Below are 20,041 nucleotides of genomic sequence, written 5' to 3'. Positions count from 1 at the left end.
TTCAGACCCATTGTTTCCCCAGGGCCTCTGGTCCTCATTTCTGGGGTCTCTGGTCTTACTTTCCTCAGTTTCCTCCTCTGTGAAATGGTTGTCACAAGTCAGATGTACAGTGAGAGAGTCTAAGAAAGGCAGAGCTAGCAGAAGCCTGGGCTCGGAAAGGCTGCCTCAATCCCCAGAAGGCCAGAGCCACGCTGGGGCCGCTGCAGAGCCGTCAATTGCAGGTGGGCAAGCAGGGCCACTGAGGCCAAGGGCCAAGAGGGGCCAGAGGAGCAGGGCTGGGGAACCAGGGAGCACCGACCCCACGGCCATCCTTCCATACGCGCTGAGTGTTTGAAGAGATGTCAGGTCGGGAGGATGCCTTGTGGCTTCCCGTGAACTTGGGGAGGAAGACAGTCAGGTCGTGGGGGGTCCCTTTGTGACAGCAGCTGAGAGGGGAACGTAGAGGAAGAGCTTAGGGTTTGGAGTCAGGCTTGGCCCAGATCTCTGTGACCTTGAGAAAGTCCCATCCCTTCTCTTGGTTTCCTTTTCTGTAAGATGAGATAATAACAGCTTCTTGGCTGTACTGTTGGGAACATTGATTCATTGAACAGGGATATGTATGTGAAGTGCCTAGCACATATAGGTGCTAAAGAAGCAGCAACAGCGGGGTGGTCGAGGAAATGATTACGAGGGGCACTAGGAGGCCTGCTTCTCTCGATTGTAATGTGGCCCTGTGGCGCCATCCTGCAAGGCAGCCCCAGTATCGCCCCCTCTGGGCAGCCTGCACTGCCACTTCTTCCTCCCAGCTCCCAGAGTGCCCTGTGTCCCCTCCTTCCCACCACTTCCTGTTAGACAATTATTATCAGTTTGGACCTCTATCTTCTCCATAATTCTCCGAGCTCCTGGAAAGGAGAGACTAGTGGAGGAATGCCCGTGGCTGACTGGAAGGTGTGGATCTGTCTGCTGCACTGAGCAGTGAGCACAGGAAGGGCAAGGTCAAGGGGAAGGTAATCAAGTTTATTCAGCTCCTACTAGGTGTTCTACATACTTCATCTCATTTCTCACTAAAACCTTGCAAGGTAGGTATCATACCCCCATTTTGCTGATGAGAAAACTGAGGCTCAGAGAGAAGGGAGACTAGTCTGAGGTCACTCACAGCTGGGCAGGAGGGGACCTGGATTCTCACTCAGTCTGTGCTTCTAATCACCATGCCATTCTGGTCTAAGGCAAAGAAGGGAGACCCCTTGACAGCCCACACCGTGCCCCTGAGGCACCATGGCTCTTGGACGTGTCTGAGAGCCACCGCTGCAGTAGAGGTGCCCTTGTATCCCTGCTGAGCCGGGACCTCAATCCTCTGGTGCTGCAAGGGGCAGAGGTGGGGTGGGGAGGAGGAGGCTTGGAGTACCTGGAATCTAGGGATCAGAAGTCGGGGTTTTGTCTGAAGCAGGAACAGGCACACAGCGGTTCCATGCTCCAGTTGTTTCCACCTGTAGGTTCAGGCTGTGTGTTCCTGGTGTGTGTCTCCTGTGTGTATGTGCCGTCTCCATGCACGTATGTGACTGCTCCCTGGGCGGGCCTCTGTGTGTCACTGTGTTTGTACCAACATAAGCACGTGGGTAAGCCTATGTGCACCTGCTGGGGGTTTCCACAAGGCACGCACCTGTGTAGCCATGGGTTCTGACTGTATGTCTGAGTGTCTGTATCCGTGTAAAAGTTTGCAGTTTTGGGGTTATGTGTGGCCATGTGGGGGGCTGGGGTATAGGGTGCGAAGCGTTCCGAGGAATGGGGGCTCCCAGCAGCCACTGTCTGAGTCTCATCGTCCCCCTCAAGCTCTCTGCTTCCTGAATCATTCACGTGATAAAATGCAATACTTTCCTCATCTCTACCTTCAAACAACCTCTCTAGTTAGAGAGTTCTCAGTTCGAATCCCAGCTCCACCCTCTGCTGTGCGGGAGGCTGGTAAGTTACCCACTTTCCCAGGCCCTGGTTTCCTCTGTCTAACTGTAGTGACGACCAGAGATGACACCCTTGTGTCCAGAGCAGAGGAGGTTCTTTGAGCTCAACGTGCTATAGAAAGAAGTCTTGTCACACCACATGTGATCCCTCTTGCTTCCCCACATGTGTGGAAGCAGAGGATATTTCCGAGACATCATTGCAAGATAATCTCCTTGCTTCCTGGCCACGCTCATCCTTTTCTCTGGCACCAACTAGTAAAGAAGTGGCGAGACCCTCTCAGCCCTGCTGTGTCTCAGAATAACTGCACACCTTGTCATTGGGGCAGCAAGGCTTGTGCGGGCTTTCTCGATTTAGCCCTGCCATGGATTGTGCTGATTTTTCACCCTGCATGGAAGGCTAGACATTAAGCTCTTAAACTAAAGAGAGAGGCATCTCCTATTTTAAAATGAATGGGATACACAGAATTTTTGAAGTTACAGCCTTGATAAATTAAGGTGTGAGTTTGTTTTGCAGATCTTCTGACCTTCTCAAGCAGGGTTCACCTGGTGGTGAAGTTGGACATTGTAACCCAGCTCTATTCTATCTTGTTAAATACTCAGGGGAAAAGATTCAGACTAAAATATGTTTTTTGTGTGCCTCCACTGAGCCAAGCACTGCTCTGGGTTTGTCTCCATGTGGTCTCATTCTTCTGGTCAGATGGCAACCCCATTTTACAGACAAAGCAACCAGCCTGCTAGGGGTCATTTGCTGTTAAGCGATAGAGTCTGAATTTAAGTCCTGGTCTCCTGACTCCAAGTCATCTCCCTGAAGATGGCTATTTTTCAACCTCTTGTAAAGAATGGAATCCTTTTTTCAGATAAATTTGAAAATAGATAAGAAGTTTGGAATGCAGCTGTGCTGGCTGCGGTGGTGGGGGGCCTGGAGACCCCTGCATGGGTCCCTTATCACCCCTGAGTTAGCCCCCAAGGCCTCTTGTGGAATATTGGGGTTTCAAAGAACACAGCTGGAAAACCACGTGGCCACAGCCTCTGACTCCACAAGAAAGGCCTGGCTCTGGACGTCCTGGGGAACTGTAAAGGTGACTGATAAAAGAGGGAAGATGTGGAAAATGCTAGAAGCAGCCATCTCCTACCTGGGAACGTAAGGGTGGAGAGCTGCTGTTGCCCTGGATTTGCCAGGATATGTTAGGGTGTTCCCAACCACAACAAAATTCCTGGGCCCCTGATTCTGTCCGCTGTGGCCACTCCCTCCAGTTTGGGAACATATCTCTGATTTCTAGATGAACATTGCAAGAAAAATAGGAGTCACTTTGAAACAGGAGGGAAAGGGACAAGGCACAGTCTTTAAAAGAATGACATAGCCCTTGAGGATACGACATAAACTGGTTAGAACAAACTAAGTCCAAGATGGTGGAAGATTCAACTTCCAGTGGACCTTGAGCCTCATTATATGCTCATTGTAATACATTAGCATATGCAAAATGACACACCCACCAGCATCTTGACAGTTCTGGCACCAACCATAAAAGGCCAAAAAGTGGACGGTGGCCCAATTCCTGGAAATCTCCACCCCTTCTCCAAAAGAGTTGGAACAATCCTCCCACTTATTAGCCTATGAAATTACCCAGCCCATAAAAACTAACCACCCTGTAGTTCAGGGCCGCTATCGCCTTTTGGGATGGACGGCATTCTGTCCATGGAATGTGTATCTCTCTAAATAAATCCACTTCTTACCTATCACTTTGTCTCTCACTAACTTTTCTGTGGCAAGACATAAAGAACCTGAGCTTCAGTAAGTCCTGACACCAGGTGAGCAATTTTAATTAGAAAACAGTGGGTTCAAGTCCCAGTCTGAGTTTTGGCTGGGTTCAAATCCCATCTGAGTTGTGCGGTTTCAACTTAATCACCCAGAAGAATTTTGAGGTGTATCATGGTTTAAAAATTGCATTGACAAATTGTTTCCTAACAACTTCACTATCACCAGCTGTAATTATCTTGCTTGATCTGTCTCCCCAGCCAGACTGTGGGCCGTGAGGGAGCAGGAACCTTGTCTGTCACGTTCAGTGTGGACTCCCAGGGCCTGGCCTGTGGCCGGCATGTGGTGGGGGCTCACTAAACATAGGTGAATGACTGACTGAAACAAAAGGGAACATTATTCCCATTTTACAGATAAAGAAACCAAAGCTCAGAGAGGTTAATGGGCTGCCGGTGATTAAGCAGCTGGTAGACAGCCAAGCCAATTTGGATCCAGCTTCGGCTTTATTGTTAGCTGTGGAGCAACAATGAATTGGATGAATTTATTCACCCACCCCCGTCCTGCTGAGCAGAGATGGAGGTTGACTAGACTCTTGCCCAGTGAGCCCTGAATCCACTCTCAGCCTCCTGGTCCAGGTCCCATCAGCCTGTCTGCCGAATGGGGACATACAGACAGAATCTCTCTGGGGCCTGGGGAGGATTAATCAGCAATTAGCGTGCAGAACATTTTCCAGACAAATGTTAAGTATTATTAGTATTTAAATTTAGTTTCATCTTCCCCTGCATCTCGACAAAAGGGAACAGATGGCCCTGCCTCCAGGTGGAGAGGGGGAGGGCGGGGCTGCTCTGCGCCAAGAAGGAAGTTTTCAGTGCTCTGCCTTCCAATTAGCCCCTGCCTGATGTGGCGGCCCAGGGCATCGCGCTGCGGGTAGCAGGGAGGTCTTTCTTCTAAAAGCCGAGTGAAGGTCATGGGAAAGCAGGGCTTGGGGTCTGAATTCCCCTTCCTCGTTGCCTGACCTTGGCCAGGTCAAAGCTCCTCTCCAAGTCTCAGAACAATGCTATCTGCTTTGCAGGTTTGGAGTGGGGAGTGAATGAGACCCAACGTGAAAAAGCGCTGGCTCTGGCACCTGGGCCGTGTAGGCACACAATGAACCATGGTCCCCTTCCCCTCGACTCCTTTAGGACCCCAGGCTTGGGTCTGGTTTCCTCTGGAGAGGTTTTCTGAGAATTGAAAAACCCTGGGACATGATATCTTGGAGATCTGAACACAAGCTATGGCTCCACAACTTTTGGGTTCTCCTCCAGCCTGGACCATGTTCCTTACCTGTAAAATGGGCATGACGCTGGCATCTGCTCTCCTGCCTTGCACGATGGAGATCAGCTGAGACAGTGGCTTCGTAAACTCTAAAGGGTGGTACATATGGGAATGATTGCTGCTGTTTGCTTCCTGCTTTCTGCCCCAGGTCTCTGTCTTTCAGGCTGTGGAGGACAGTAGTAGGAGGTAGGAGGCTTGGACAAAATCCACATGTAACTCACCCTGGCTGAATCCCACTTCTGGGTTCCATCTCTCTACCTGCCCTATTCATTTAGGAGAACAGAACGCAGAACACAAGTGTTCACAAGTGGGCTCTGGATTCCAAGTTGCAGGGGAATGACCTGAGCAGGAAAACCAGTGCAGCCAAGAAGGCTGTACCATTCAAGTTTTCCTCGGGGCTAGAAAATATGCCTGAAATATCTGGGGATCAGAGGGACCAACACGGCAGCCTGGTGACGTGCAGTGAGAATGGGCTTTGGAGATACCAGGGCTCAAATCTAGAATCTTCCCCCTCTAATATCTGGGCCCCTGGGTACGGGGTTTTACCTCTCTAAGCCTCCATTTCGTGATCTGTAAAATGGGAATGATAATACCCTCCTAGAAGGGCCACAGCAAGGATCAAATTAAATGAGAGAAAATACGGAGCCCAAAGCCGGAATGCCTCCTGGGATGACTCTGAGCTTTCTCAAAGCAGAGTAGAAAGGGAAAGAATTTCTAATTGGGTACATTGTCTTTACCTACCATTATCTTTACCTCCGTATCTCCTGTGCCCCTTCTGATAACAGCCCCTTGCTATATAGTCTAGAGAACTACCATAGCCCTGGTGTCCCCCCAAGTCTAGCCCATCAGATCACTGCATTCCTCTAGTTTAGGGAGGCCATGTGACCTAAACCAAGCCAATCCGAATGAAACCTAGGGCTTTTGTGGACGCTACGGGGAAAGAGGTCCTGCCTTTCCAGCTGACTTGGAGCTGACGGACAAACACTTGGTATTAATGGCAATATTTTGTGACCTGAATTCTTGTTTTGGGCTGCACCAGGCTCTGACAATTGTTATATGATCTAAACTTATGTGTCATGGTTTTGTGTTTTCACTTTTTAAAAAATTCAACAAATTGTTTGCAATCTGCTTAAAAGACATCAACATAATATAGTTAACTTCGATCTTATCTCAAAGAGGATATGCCCTGCTTAATTTTCAACTTCTTCTTTCACTCTGTAGTGTCTCAAATTGACCCCTTGGTCCTGCCTCCTGGCCTTTGCCTATGTTGTTGCCTCTATCTGGAGCTCTCTTCCCAGACCCTGCCCTAGCTTATTCACTGGGATGTCACCTCTGCGAAACTTTTTTTTGATTTCCCAGGCTGAGCTAGCTGACTGTCCTGGCTACCCTCAACCCCTGTGCCTTCCCCCACCCAAGCACAAATCATATTATTTTGAACTTGTCTATGTCTGTCTCTGTCACAGATGGTGAAGTCCTTGAGGGCAGACCCTGCCATCTACTCAGTTCATTGTTAGATTCCAGCTCTGAGCACAGAGGCTGGCACATGGGCCCTTGATAAATACTTGTTGAATGAATGAACATTTATCGCTATTCATGACCACAATCACGGCAATAATAACACCTAACTGTGCATACCTCTGAACAGCTTACAAGCAGTTTTCACATGCATTGTCTCATCTGACTCTTCAGAGAATTCTGTGTAGTTGGTGTCATTGCCCGATTTTATATTTGTGTGTGGACACTGGGGCCCAGAGAGGTGTAACGACTTGTCAAGCTACGTAAGTAGCAAAACTGCCTTTCAAGGGCGGGTCTTCCTGACTCCAGACCCAGCGATTCCCCCTCCATCTCAGTTACATGCCAAGACGCTGTTGGTTTGGAAAATGTTTTAGGATTTACCCCTAAGCGAAATCTTGTGCTGAAACTGTGGCCATTGAGGGTGTTCCAGGGAGGAGTGCTGATCTGTGATGCGGGCTGGAGCCAGGTACACTGCAGAAGCCTGGGCTTCTAGGTTTGATGAGCCCACAGCTCACCATGAAAGGAGACGTGATACAGGAAAACTGGAGCAGGCACCAGAAGGCAGGCAGCAGCCCAGCCCAAGGTCTGAGTAGGGTTTCCAAAGAAGGGGTCGGCTATTACAGGGCGGGGTAGAGAGAGTCCCCTCCAGTATGGGGACCAACTGACTTTGGAGGTGGAATCAGCTATCCCCTCTTTGGTCTCCCATCCCCACCCCAGATTCTTGTTGCCAAACCTTTTCAGACCACACCCATCTAAGGAACGTTAAACCAAGGCTTCTAAGAGACCACGGGGTTGAACTTGGGCTTTTGGGCTAGGAGCTTTGTTCTATCGCTTACCATTCCTTCCTATTCCCATTTGCCTGCCTCACTTTGACTCATCCTCAGGTCTCAGTTTAGATGTCCCCTCCTCCAGGAAGCCTTCCCTAATTCTTCATGTTGGAAAAGGAGTCCCTCCTGTGCTCCTATGCTTCCCCCTCCATGCTTATTTTTATCACAGGCTTGAGCACCCGAGAGTCTCACTGTGTGTTCATGTTTCTTGACTGTGATTCTTTGAGGGCGAGGGCTGTGTTTTGCTCACCTCCACATAGGCAGAGCTTCTCATCTGTGAAATGGAGGTGGCAAATCCTAGTCACAGGGCAGATTGTGAAGTTGCAGTCAGAAATAAGATTTTGAAAACCTGCAAAACGTTATGGCTGACATGCAGTCTAGTCATTTTTTTCTTAGCTAATGTTATGGAGAGCTTACTCCAAGTAAGCAGAATGCTGAGAGTTTCTTGTGCGTGCCCTTACTGGGTCCTCTCAGTGCGCACTTCCTTTCTTGGTCTGAGAAGTGAAGAGTTCTGGGCAGAGTTGCTTTCTTAGAAGGCATGGAAGACTAGGAGGTCCAGCCATGTCCCCTGAGTCCTCCCCCTGTACTCTGACTTCAAAACTGCTGGGCCCACATTGGCTCCTCGGAAGGGGGATGTTCAATCCCACTTTCTTTGAGCCCAAGGGCAAGCAAGCCCCCTACTGCCTGGGGCCCTACTGCTGACTTAGCTGGCACTTCCAAAAGTGAAACAGGAGGGAAGGGGGCAGGGCACAGCCTTTAAAAGAATGACATTGCTGTAGGACATGACAAAAACTGGTTAGAACTAACTAGATCCAAGATGGCGGAAGAGTTGACTTCCAGTGGGCCTTGAGCCTCATTATATGCTCATTGTAATACATGAGCATAAGCTAGGTGACACACCCCCCCCCTCATGTGTATCACTGCCATGACAGTTTTGAGGTTGACCATCAAAAATCAAAAAGTGGGTGGTGGCCCAATTCCTAGAAATCTCTGCCCCATCCCCCAAATAGCTGGAATACTCCTCCCACTCATTAGCATATGAAATTACCCACCCCTATAAAAACTGACAACCCCATACCCTGGGGCCACTCTCGCCTTCTGAGATGGCCCACACTCTGTCTGTGGAGTGTGTTTCTCTCTAAATAAATCCACTTCTTACCTATCACTTTGTCTCTCACTGAATTCTTTCTGCGACGAGACGTCAAGAACCTGAGCTTCATTAAGTCCTGAGACCAGGTGCGTGATCTCAATTAAAAGACCGTGGGTTCAAGTCCCAATCTGAGTTGCACAATTTCAAAAGGAACATAGCTGAAAGCTTACGGGACCCAGTAAAGAGATGGCTACAAATGAAAGAGCAGCAGAAACAGCAGTTTCCAAAGCCCATGTTCCTCATTATGCAGGCAGTCAGCTGGGCCTGGCAGAAAGAACCCAGACTCCAGAGTCCCACAGACCTGGCTTGACTTTGCACACTGTGTGCAACCTCAAATAAGTCATTTCATCTCTCTGAGCCTCAACTTTCTTTTCCAGAAATGGGGCCATCAGGACCTAAGTTTCTGTGTTGTTGTGGGGACTCAGCGACACAGCATAGCAAGGCCCGCAGTGAGCTTCCTTCCTCTTCCCCATGGTCTTATCCCTTACTGCACTGAGCACAGGACCAAGCACATAGGAAATAAGGAGCTGCGGTTGGTTGACTGTTAACTACTCCCACCTCCTGCTCTTAGAGACTGGGACTGTGCTCTATTCCCATCTGTATCTCCCGTACCACTTTCAGGGCCAGGTACTTTTTGGTGCCCAGGACATGTTTGCTGAAGGAATGAGCAAGTTCCAGATGGTGGAGATAACAGGAACACAGACAAGAGACATGGAGGGCAGACCAATCAGATGGTTAGCATAGACCAGGAAGGAGCTGGATCCTGCTAGAATAAAGTATCAGGAAGTAGATAAGATACCTGTGCGTAAGCTGTGCCCCAAGCTTGGAATGCCCGTTCTCTTCAATGTCGGACATACTTGCTGACATACCATATTGTCTCTCTCAAATCCAAACTCAAATGTCACCTCCTCACTAGCTTTGTTCAACCCTCTGGGCCGAATCACTTGCCCCTGTCTCTGTGCAGGATCCTTCAGGAATCTGTTCACGCCTCAAGTAAGCACTTTTAACTCCAGGTCATAGTTTTTGGTTTACCTGCCTGACCTCCTGCAGACTCCTTGAGGGCAGGCACCGTCCAGCCTCTCTTGGGATCTCTCAGGGTTCAGTAGCCAGTCACTCAGCTCGTGCTCTTTCCCCACAGCAAAGGTGTATTTTACCAGTGAATGTTCTACTCAGAGCCCGGAATAGATGTACTTGTGTCTGGGTACCTCTTCCTTCTCAGCAGCCAATTCAAAGCCCAGGGGAGATGATGGACCCAGTTGGCCCTTACTTGCATGGAGGCAGGGAGGGAGCAGCTGTTGACCTTGGAAATGAAGCTTGTGTGGAGTGTCTGGGTAGATGGGTTTTGACAGCCAAGAAGGGACCCAGGCTCCAGTCCTCTCTGCTGCTGCCTGCCCTCAGGCAAGTCCCTTCCCTTCTCTGAGCTTTGATTTCTCCTTTTGTGACTTGAAGAGTGAGGAAGAGGGGACTGAGCTCTAGAGATAGCTTATGCTCCTCCAGCATCTAAAGTTATATATATTTACCTCCTGGGCTTCCTGGAGACTGACAGACACACATAAGCGCTCATGTGTATACACACCTACACACAGAAACAAGCAGACACAGCTTACTCAGACACACACACAAACACACACAGCCTACTCAGACACGCATACACACAGTGACATCAACATACTGATCTTCAGAAGCACAGAGACACCCATGTGCCTAAATGTCACACTTGCCCAGGACACAGAGACACCACTCCCAGATACACAAGACTCGACTTTACAATACTCAACAGACACAAAACCTCATTGACACCTACGAGTGTGTGAGCACAAGCACATACACATTCCCTTTGGGGAATCTAAGGCCCCTTCCAGCTGGTGGGGTGGGGGTGATTTGGATTTGACACACATCTCTTCCCCTGGCAGGTGACACGTCCCCCTGCCCTCTCTCCCAGGCCTGGGCCAGGTGGAGGAGCTGCTGGCCTCTTGGCTGATGAGTGAGCAGGAAAAATGTCGCTCCCGGCCAACAGGGGTGAGGATTGGGTTGGGGACCCCTCTCCCAGGTTACTGCCTATGGATGCTGCTTTTAAAAATAGCTTCCTGCTCTTTCCAGGAAAGCTCTGGGGAATAAGGACTCCAGAGACTGGATTTTATTTGTTCCTCGCCTGCCTGTGGCGCTGTGTGCAAAGGTACACCCAAGAGACCTCCAGCATGTCGCCCAGTCTCCCTGGTCACGCCCTGTGACAAAGAGGCAAAGGCTGAGGGTGTTTGGATGGCTGGGGGTAGGGTGTGCTTCACCGATGAGCTTCCCCTTCCTGGAGGAAGGCCACTGGCTCAGCAACCCTGGGTGGGCACGTCACACACCTCCTCGGGGCGGCATGACGTAGTGGTTTATACCTGGGTTCTGCCGCTCCCTGGCTTTGTGACCTGGGGCAAATCGCTTAATGTCTCCGAGCATCAGTGTTTTCAACTGAAAAATGGGACAAATCACCTCTCTCTCTCATGAGTTGTGAAAATTAAGCCACAGAATATAGGTCCAGTCCTCTCTCCCCTGCTTGGTTGCTTCCCTCCCCACTTTACTCCCCGCTGAGGCCCTGAATTGTCTCTGTGTGTTCTGGGCAGTCAACATCAGAGTGTTAAGGGTCTGGGCCTCATTCGTGGCACTGTGCCTTCCTGACTGTGTGTCCTTGGGCATAAGATGCAGCCTCTCATTTCTTCATCTGTACAGAGGGGACCTCTATTGTCCATGTCTCAGGGTCATCTCAGGGTGGACAGGCCGTGGGAAATACTCTGTCAGCCTGTATATGGCCAGAAGACATCATCCCCACCCAGATGGAGACCTGGGAGTGAGGAGACTTTGGACCATGGAATCCTAGAATGTTAGTGTTGGAGGGACTAAGTCGGCCCAGAGAAGGCAAGTGGCCTCTCCAAAAGGCCCAGCAGAATTCAGAGGGCAGGTGTTGCTCCAGGCCCAACTAATCCTCACCATCCTTTGGCAAACACTGACAGTGGGATTTGAGGTTCTGATCTGTCTCTTACCAGCTCTCCTGGCAAAGGGGCACTTTCCTAGGAGGAGCTGATGCTTCCTTCTGGAAGGTGAGCTTATGAGCATCCTTGGGGAGGGAACATGGTGCGGGGCAGGTGGGCCTCGTCCGGTGCCCTCTCCACTGCTTATTTGCTGGCTGGCCTCTGACAATTGGCAACTTCTCTGAGCTTCAGATCCCCAACAAACTGGGGAGAGTAATGCCTCCCTTGCAGGGCTGTCGTAAAAATCAAATGAGAGAAGACTTAAGACCGCTCACGAAAAGATAGAATGAACGTTCCACCTCCATGATGTTGATTTCTGCATCAGCCTCTGCTGTCCTTTACCTGACCGGGTTGGGCAAGGCCAATGCCCAAGATCGTCTGTGGATTGAGGGTCAGTCCTGGGACAGAGAGATGATGCAGTGCTAGAGGCCAAGTCAGGTGTATTGGGGATGCATCCTGCCCCAGTGGCTGAGTTTCCTTCCCCAGACCTGCCTGTCCCCATGGCTATGAATCACAGCGTTTCTAGGAACAGAAGCTGCCTCACACCAGTAGGTTTGCTGGCCTGCTTTTCTCAGGCACTAGGAGACTTGGAATATACATGGAACAGAAATTGCCTGAGTGTGCAGAGGCAGGTGTGAAGATAGGGGGTTATCTAGGTCACTGAGGCTCAGAGAGGGGCAGGGCCTCACCCAAGGCCACACAGCAAGACAATGACTAAGGGAGAACTCAACCCATGGTTCAGGAATCTCCCGGTTGGAAGAGGTTGAGATCATTTTGTTCAACTTCCCATCCAAAAGTCCCTGCTTACATGACTCCAGGGATGAGGAGCTCACTACCTTATACGGCAGCTTATTCATTTTGTGATAGCTCTGGTCCTTAGATATTTCTCATTCACATTGAGCTAAAATTTTTTTCCCAATCACTTGAACCTCTGCCCTCAGGATCAACATGCATTACTTCCACAGGTAGCTACTTGACAATAGAGATCACATACCACCAGTATTATGTTGTCTGGACTCCAGTTTTGCCCCTGTTCTAACAGGACAGACCTTTACCCTCTTAGTCCATGAAGGGACCACCACACCTTCTCAGGGCTCATATTCAGATTTCCAAAGAAAAAAGTCATGAAAACACCAGAGGCTGCCTCAGTGAGGATGTTCAATAAATGTAATAACAATTAGATTTTTTTTATTAGTGAAGACAAAATTGACTCAGAAGTAAAAGGGGAATTTTAAAGCCCTTTTCAATTTGTGATTTTCATGTGAGGCAGTTAATCTAAAAGCAAATAAAAGCATCCAAGTGCCAGAAAAAAATATGCAGTGAAATGTAATTTTTGGAGGGTAAATCTGACTCTACTGAATTATCAGAGAATTATACCTAAAATAGACTATGAACTCCTTGGGGAAGAGTCTGAGTCTTTCCATCAGTCACGGCAGCCAGAGTTGGCCAGGACACACAGGAGGCCAATGATTACATGAATGAATAGTTTCACAGTTGTTGTTATTTTGAATGTACAAAAGGTCAAGTGCATCTCCTTGCTCATTCATCTCCTTGCTCATTCATCTCCTAAACCTTAGAGATGGGTTGAGCAGGCCTGGGTACAAGACCATAATATGTATGCCAAACTCTGGAAAGCATTGTGGCCCTTCTGGATAGCTCCAGGCTGCTATGGAAAGGAGATCAAGAGGATAGCAGGTGGTTTTGTATTCTAAACATCCATTTCCCTTTTTTTCAGTAAGGAACCTCCATTTCCTTTGGCGGAACTCTCCTTTCCCAATCTCCCTCCACGTGGTTTAGGTGGGCTGAGCCCCCAGCCTGAGACTCCAGTAGAGGGCGCATGACCAGGGTCTGGCCAATCAGTGCAGCCCATTCTTCTGGGCTACAGTGATTGGTTCAAGGATGGGCATGTGACCCATAAGAGGCCAATGAGACTCAGCTCTGGAACTTTTGTTGGAGCTGTTGGGAAGCCTCCTTCTATGGTGGGTTGCTAAGCTAGTGGGATCTAAGTCTGGAGCTGCAGGGGAGCTGAACACAGAGGAAAGCAGGGCCAAGATGTGGAGAGAAACTGAGCTCTGCTCTCATCATTTGAGTTGCCTGATTCAGTTGTGGTGGAAACCAATCATCCCTTGAACTTCTCATCTCATATGCTAGTAAACTGCCCTTTTTGCTAAAGTCACTTTTTTTTCTTTTGTCTTGTTTTTTCTTTTTTCTTTTTTGATGTGGACCATTTTTAAAGTCTTTATTGAATTTGTTACCATATTGCTTCTGTTTTATGTTTTGGTTTTTTGGCCCTGAGGCATGTGGGATCTTAGCTTCCTGACCAGGGATCAAACCCACACCCCCTGCATTGGAAGGTGAAGTCTTAACCACTGGACCTCCAGGGAAGTCCCCTTTTTTTCTTTTTTAAGTTAATAAACTTTACTTTTTAGAGCACTTTTAGGTTCACAACAAAATTGAGCAGAGAGTATTGAGTTCCCATATACTCCCTGCCCCACACATGCACAGCCTCCCTCATTATCAGCACCCCCCGCCACAGTGGTACATTGACACATCATTGTCACCCAACGTCCATAGTTTACATTAGGGTTCACTCATGGTGTTGTACATTCTATGGGTTTTGACAAGTGTATAAAGACATGTATCCACTATTATAATGTCAAGCAGAATAAATATGCTGTCCTATATATCCTTCATGCTTTGCCTATTCATCCCACCCTCCCCCTAACCCCTGGAAACCACTAATCCTTTTACTGTCTCCATAGTTTCGCTTTTTCCAGAATGTCATATGGTAGGAATCATATAGTAGCTAAAGTCACATTGAATTGAGTTTCTTTCACTTGAAACTGGAAGTGTGTTGACCAGTAGGAGAGTACAAGAGGTAAACTTCCTTTTCAGTTTTGGAAGACAGCTGACAGAAAGCCATCCTTCTCCAAGCTTCCCTGGGAACCTGAGTTGGCCTGGACAATGGTTGGCGAAGCAGAGTAGAAGGGCAGGTAGATCCCAAAAAGCAGGCTGCCTTCCTGAGAGATTCCTTCTTGTCTCTCATCCCCACATCCAACTGGCCATCAAATTCAATCCATTCACCCACCACAAAACCTCTCCAGCCTAGTTCAAGGCCCCTCTGATTTTTGCATGAACTGTCACTCGTGTTTTGGTACATCTGCCTCCGGTTTTGTCCTTGTGAATCTTTTTTCTACAAACAGAGAGATCTTTCTTAGATGCTAGTCTGACCACGGACACTCTTGTGCCATGGCTTTCCATGACCAAAGCCTGGAGTCCACTGGCAATGGTGTTCAAGACCTTTCACTGTCTGACCCAACCTCGCCTTTCCTTTTGTCCATCCCCTTCCATTTGTTCAACTTAGAATCCTCCTTAAAATGCTTTCACACGGTCCTATCTTTCCATCTGTCCCACTGTCTGAAGTTGCCTTTTATACCAGGTTCAGCATAAAGGTCGATCTTTATGCTGAGCTTAAGAAGCTTCCCCATGCTTCTCTCCCCACTCAAGTCAGCCGCACTCATTCCTGGGCTCCCACACCCTGCCCATCCTTCTATCACAATCCCTAAATTGCCTGGTGGTCCTAGCTTGTCTTTGTGTCCATCTCTCCATCTAGGCTGGGAGCTCCTTCAGGGCAGAGCCAGGTCCCATTCATCCCTGAGTCCTCAACACCCAGCTCACTCCTGGCACAGGGAGGAGCTTCACAAACCTCTGATACATTGCATAATGCCCAAGGAATTCTTAGTGTTCCATCCTACTTATCATGTTTGTTGAACTTAATCATTTAAAACCACTTCAGGGTGGGAGGGACCAGGGAGTCAATTACTCAACCTCTACCTTGTCCAGGGGAACAATTATGACAGGTCCGGGAGGTCACCTTCTCCAGCTCCTGGGAGCTGAGATTTCCACTTCACCTTCATTAGGCTGCCTTGGGGAATAAATGGGGTTTCCAGGAGGGTGGGGGGAATTGTTAAGACATCTCGACCTGATGCCACAAAACCAGACGTGGAAACAGATGGCGATGACCAGGGGAGCATTCACACGGGAGGGAGAGAGCCTAATCCTACCCTTGGCTCTTGTCTTAGAATTATTGAACCAGAAGAGGACAGTACAGTTAATTGGTAACAGAGAGAGAACAGGGCAATGCTTTCCTAATCCCCAGCCCAGAAGATCCCCAAAGACATAAGCAATCAGATCTCTCACCCTGGCTTCTGCCAACTCGCGGAGGATTTTTAACAAAAAAAAGGGGAGGAGGAAGGGAGAGGAGGCCATTTCCAAATGCTGTACCCCAAGCTCTGTGCTGGAATCTTGAACCCTCATCATCTCTTCTTACTTTCCACAATCACCCAAGGAATAAGATGCTATCCTAGTTCCCCAGGTAAGGAAATGGAGGCTCAGAGAGGTAGATCATTAGCCAAATACACATGGCTGGTAAGTGGTGAGCAGAACTTCAGAGCCAGTCTGAATGACTGCCACGTTTCCCCCTAGCCAGGCCAGTGAGGTAGAAAGAGTGTGAGTTTCACAGTCAGTGGACAAACCTACTGGAATACTGATCTTTCACTTTCCAGCCAAGTGGATTATGTAACCCACAGAGCCTCTTTGATGCTCAGTTTCATCATATGCACAACGGGACATGGTAATCCCACCTCTCAGGACCACTGTGTGAGAACAAAGTAGGAGAATATATCTACTGGGTTAGGCGCATAGTAGGGGTGCAGTGAAGGTGCTGGCTATAAGGCTTTCTCCCCCTGCCATATTCTTTACTTTCAGATCCCTATCGCATTGCCAAGTTCTAAGCCAGCTGAAACTGGAGAGGTCAGGCCTCAGCCTTCAGTTCCCACTGATCCTGTGACCTCAGGCAAGTCCAGTCACCTTTCTGGGTCTCAGTTTTCTCTTCTGTGAAATGAGAGCGCTGGGCAGAATCCCTGTTCCCCAGTCTGGGGTTTTCCAAAGACAGTAATGAATGCGGGATGGGGAGAGAAGGCATTTTTCCAGCAGCAAGGTGGGCCTGGCTGACAATGTTGTCGTATTTCTCAGCTTTGGGTTGGAGTGATATCACCTCGTGACTTACCTCTTGCTGAACAAAACTCTGAGTGGCAATTAAGTGTGTTTGATTAGTAAAAAATGGGGGAAATGAATTAATCATGACTTAAATGCAGTGTGCTTGGGAAACAGAATCTTTAAAAACTCAAATCTACTGGGACCAGGAGGGGTAAAAATAGTGTCCTTGATGGTGAAAGGTTGAGGACCCCTGGGGTAGGTGTCTGGGGTAGAGGACTGTGTGGCTGGGGTCTGTGGGTGCTGCAGCTAGGGACCAGAGGCTTGGTCCCTTTAAGGCTCTTCTCCCCTCCACCAAGCCCCAGGCCTTGTGGAGGAGGACATGCATTATTGAAAGCGCATTTCAATACCTATTCACTCTCCTCCTCCTCCTGTGGGTGGCAATCACAGTTTACATAATCTGTCTCTCTGTCCTCCCAGGCAGCTGCTCCCTTCTGGCTGAGCGGTTTGAGGAGGGGGTGGGAGGGGAGAAAGGAGAGATGTTAATTCTGTGCTGCCACTTCAAGTAGTGGCCAGCCTGCCTTGGAAGGAAGGAATGAGAGCAGACATTGACACCACACAGCCCTGAGTTCAAGAGTCACTTATGTGATGTGTGACCTTGGATGCACCATTTGCCTCCTCTCTGGTGATCTTGATCCACTTCCATGGCCTCCATGACAGTCTCCATGCTAATAGCTCTCAAACCTCTATTTCCAGCCCAGACCTCTCTCCTGAACTCCAAGTTCATCTGTCAACAGCTTGAGGGACATCTCTTTGTGCTTACAGCCAGCCTAGGCTTAGCACATCCCAAAATGGTCTTACCAGTTTTCTCCTAAACCATTCATTCATTCATCCATCTAACCAATCATCTATCCATCCATCCTCTCATCCATCCATCCATCCTCTCATCCATCCATCCACCCATCCATCCTCTCATCCATCCACCCATCCATTCATCCATCCACTCGTTCATTTATTCACTTCAACTATCCACCCATTATTCATTCATCTAACCATCTAATCACATTTACTAAGTGTCTAACATTTGTCAACATGAGGGCTACAGCAAGACAGGCACCGTGTTTTTCTTCCAAATACTTAGAGTACTGTGAAGGAGACAGACAAGTAAATAGAAAGTTATAATAAATGTGATGAGTATGATGATAAGGGAAGTGTAAGGTGCTGCAGGAGCACAAGGGTGGTGGTGGTGGTGGTGGTGGTACCCACCACAGCCTTGGGGGATCAGAGAAGACTTTTTGGAGGAGATGACAACTAGGCTGAGACCTGAGAGATAAGAAGGAGTAAATCTTCTTTCCCTCTGTGTTCTTTGTCTCTATTACCTAAGTGAATTGACACTCTGCACCCATTACCCCTCCTACTTGTAACAGTGTAACAGCATCTCTTGGGAGGACCTACTCCCTTCCCACTTGTGGTCCTTATGGATTGGGTGGGAGGATCACGTCATCACCAGCTCCAGGGGTCAGTGTGTGACCCAGCCCTGGCTATAGGTATGGGTTAGGAATCAGTTCACTTAGATTCAATCCCAGAACTTTGCTGGAACCATTGGGAATGGGGTATCCTATTTCCATTGGAGTCACTCAGCTGGTGGAAGGGTTGTTGCTGTGTTGCCACTCTGAGGGGGAATGTCTGCCTGAGAGCGATGCCAATGTACAGGAGAGCAGAATCGAGAGATGTAGAAAGAGTCTTGAGGTCATCATTTGAAACCTAGATCCAGGTGTGCCTGATGCAAGCCGTGTCAGACTTTTCCTTTTTTTACTTTAAGCCATTTTGAGTTGGGTTTCCGTAGCTTGCAGTCAGAAGAGCCCTCATTAATAGTAAAGAGCCTCATTAACAGTAGGAAAGCATTTTCACATCCTTTGTCTTATTTGATTTTCGCAACAGCCCTAGGAGGCTGTTTTCAAATGATGAAATGAAAGCTCAGAATGTTGAGTCAGTGAGATTCAGACCCAGGTCTTTCAGACACAAAGTCCGTACTATATTCAGGATTCCTTGGAGACTAAATAATAAGGATGCCGGAGAGTAGGATTTTGATTTGAGAGGAGAGGGCACTGAGCAGCTAGTCTGCGGGAGATGACCTTGCTCCCCATGGTCAGCCTACTTTCCATGGCACGACCATGTTTTAAGGTCTGACTAAAAAGTCACCTCCTCCATGAAGTCCCCAGGAACCCCTCTCCTTGATGCTCCTCAGCTCCCATCAGTGTCTCCTTTATAACATCGGTCACTTTCAGCCTCCCCATTTCACTTATTTAAGCACATGACTCATCTCCCTTCCAAGGAAGTCTGTGCTTTACTCATCTTTGATTAGACCCAAGCTCCTTGCTCCATGCCTGGCACCCAGCAGGGGCTCAATACATTTTTAAAAAATCAGTATTTGAAGTAAATTAATGTCCAGATAAGAAGTACATTTAGGATGTGAATTGAGTGACAGGGAAATAGAGGGGAAAATTGAAATGAGACAGAGACAAACACACAGAGAAAGAATGAGTCAGTGAAAGGGTAAAAGACAGAGGGAAGGGACAGCCTGAGAAGGAGAGGTGGAGAGAGAGTCCTGGGTGTGGAGATCTGGGAGGGTCTGCTGGCCTTGACTGGGGCTCAGTTGGCCTTACCTCTGTTGCTTTGTTGGGGGATCCATCTGGAAAGGACTCAGTTTGCTCTGAATCCAGTAGAGTTGGGATAAATCTATGGGATGGGTAGGGAAAAGCTGGTGGATCGAGAAAGAGTTCCTGTGACCCCCTCTCCCTGCCACTGGGGGGCAGGAGAGGCAGACAATTGTGAGGAGCAGGCAGGCTCGGTAATGAGGCAGGGAAGGGGGCAAAGTAGTTGGGGGTCAGCAGCAGCTAGGACCTTCTGGTGCTACATCTTGGGACCTCTCCCCAGTGGTAGCTGTGGTGTGACCCTTCCCTCCAGGAGCTGAGTTTGGAGCTGAAACCAGAGAAGGACATACCCTTGCAGGCAGCAGGCCTGTGACTTTCCCCACTCTGCTCTGGGATTGAGTGGTTACCCAGCTGCCCTTCTCCATCAAAGCTTCCCCCTTCCCATCTCCAAGGCCCTGGGCACCATCTGAAGCGATCCTATTTACTGTATCCATCGGCTTTTTATTATCCATCTCTCCCCCTGCAGGGGAAACTACGTGAGGACAGAGACCCTGTGGGTGTCCCAGTGCCTAGCACGGTGCCTGGAATGCTCACTATGAACGGGAGGACAGGCAGGATGGCACTGCGTGGCGTGTGTGTGGCGGGGTGGGAGGGTTGCTTGGAGGTGGCATTGGCAAAGCACTTTACCAAGCAGAGCTCCCAAAATAAAGGCGTCTGGGCTCTGAGATGAGAGCCCTTGAGAAGAGAAAGGCCCTTCTGGGGCTAACCGTGTGGCTGTCAGGCTGAGTGTGGGCAGCTGTGGGGAGATGGAGCTCCTGGAGGGAGGGACACGCTTCCTGCCCCTGCTACACCTGTTCTCCAGCAGTGAGGACACTCTCCACG

At 49.0% G+C, this 20,041-nt stretch overlaps 1 protein-coding gene across 1 annotated transcript in view; it reads right to left on the bottom strand.

Moving 5' to 3' along the window:
- Positions 1-341: 341 nt before the first annotated feature.
- LOC137758962 (uncharacterized) overlaps positions 342-20,041 on the bottom strand; it is a 42,361-nt gene continuing 22,661 nt past the window's right edge. Inside the window, exons 6-7 of the mRNA XM_068534909.1 lie at positions 5,014-5,093; positions 342-425 (exon numbers count right to left, since the gene is read on the bottom strand). Coding sequence (XP_068391010.1) covers positions 342-425; positions 5,014-5,093 — 164 coding nt within the window. The remainder of the gene's footprint in view (positions 426-5,013; positions 5,094-20,041) is intronic.

Source organism: Eschrichtius robustus, chromosome 2 (genome assembly GCF_028021215.1).
Source record: "Eschrichtius robustus isolate mEscRob2 chromosome 2, mEscRob2.pri, whole genome shotgun sequence".
NCBI lineage: Eukaryota > Metazoa > Chordata > Mammalia > Artiodactyla > Eschrichtiidae > Eschrichtius > Eschrichtius robustus.
The sequence above is the reverse complement of the archived record's forward strand: the minus strand, read 5'-3'. Positions and strand labels throughout refer to the sequence as shown.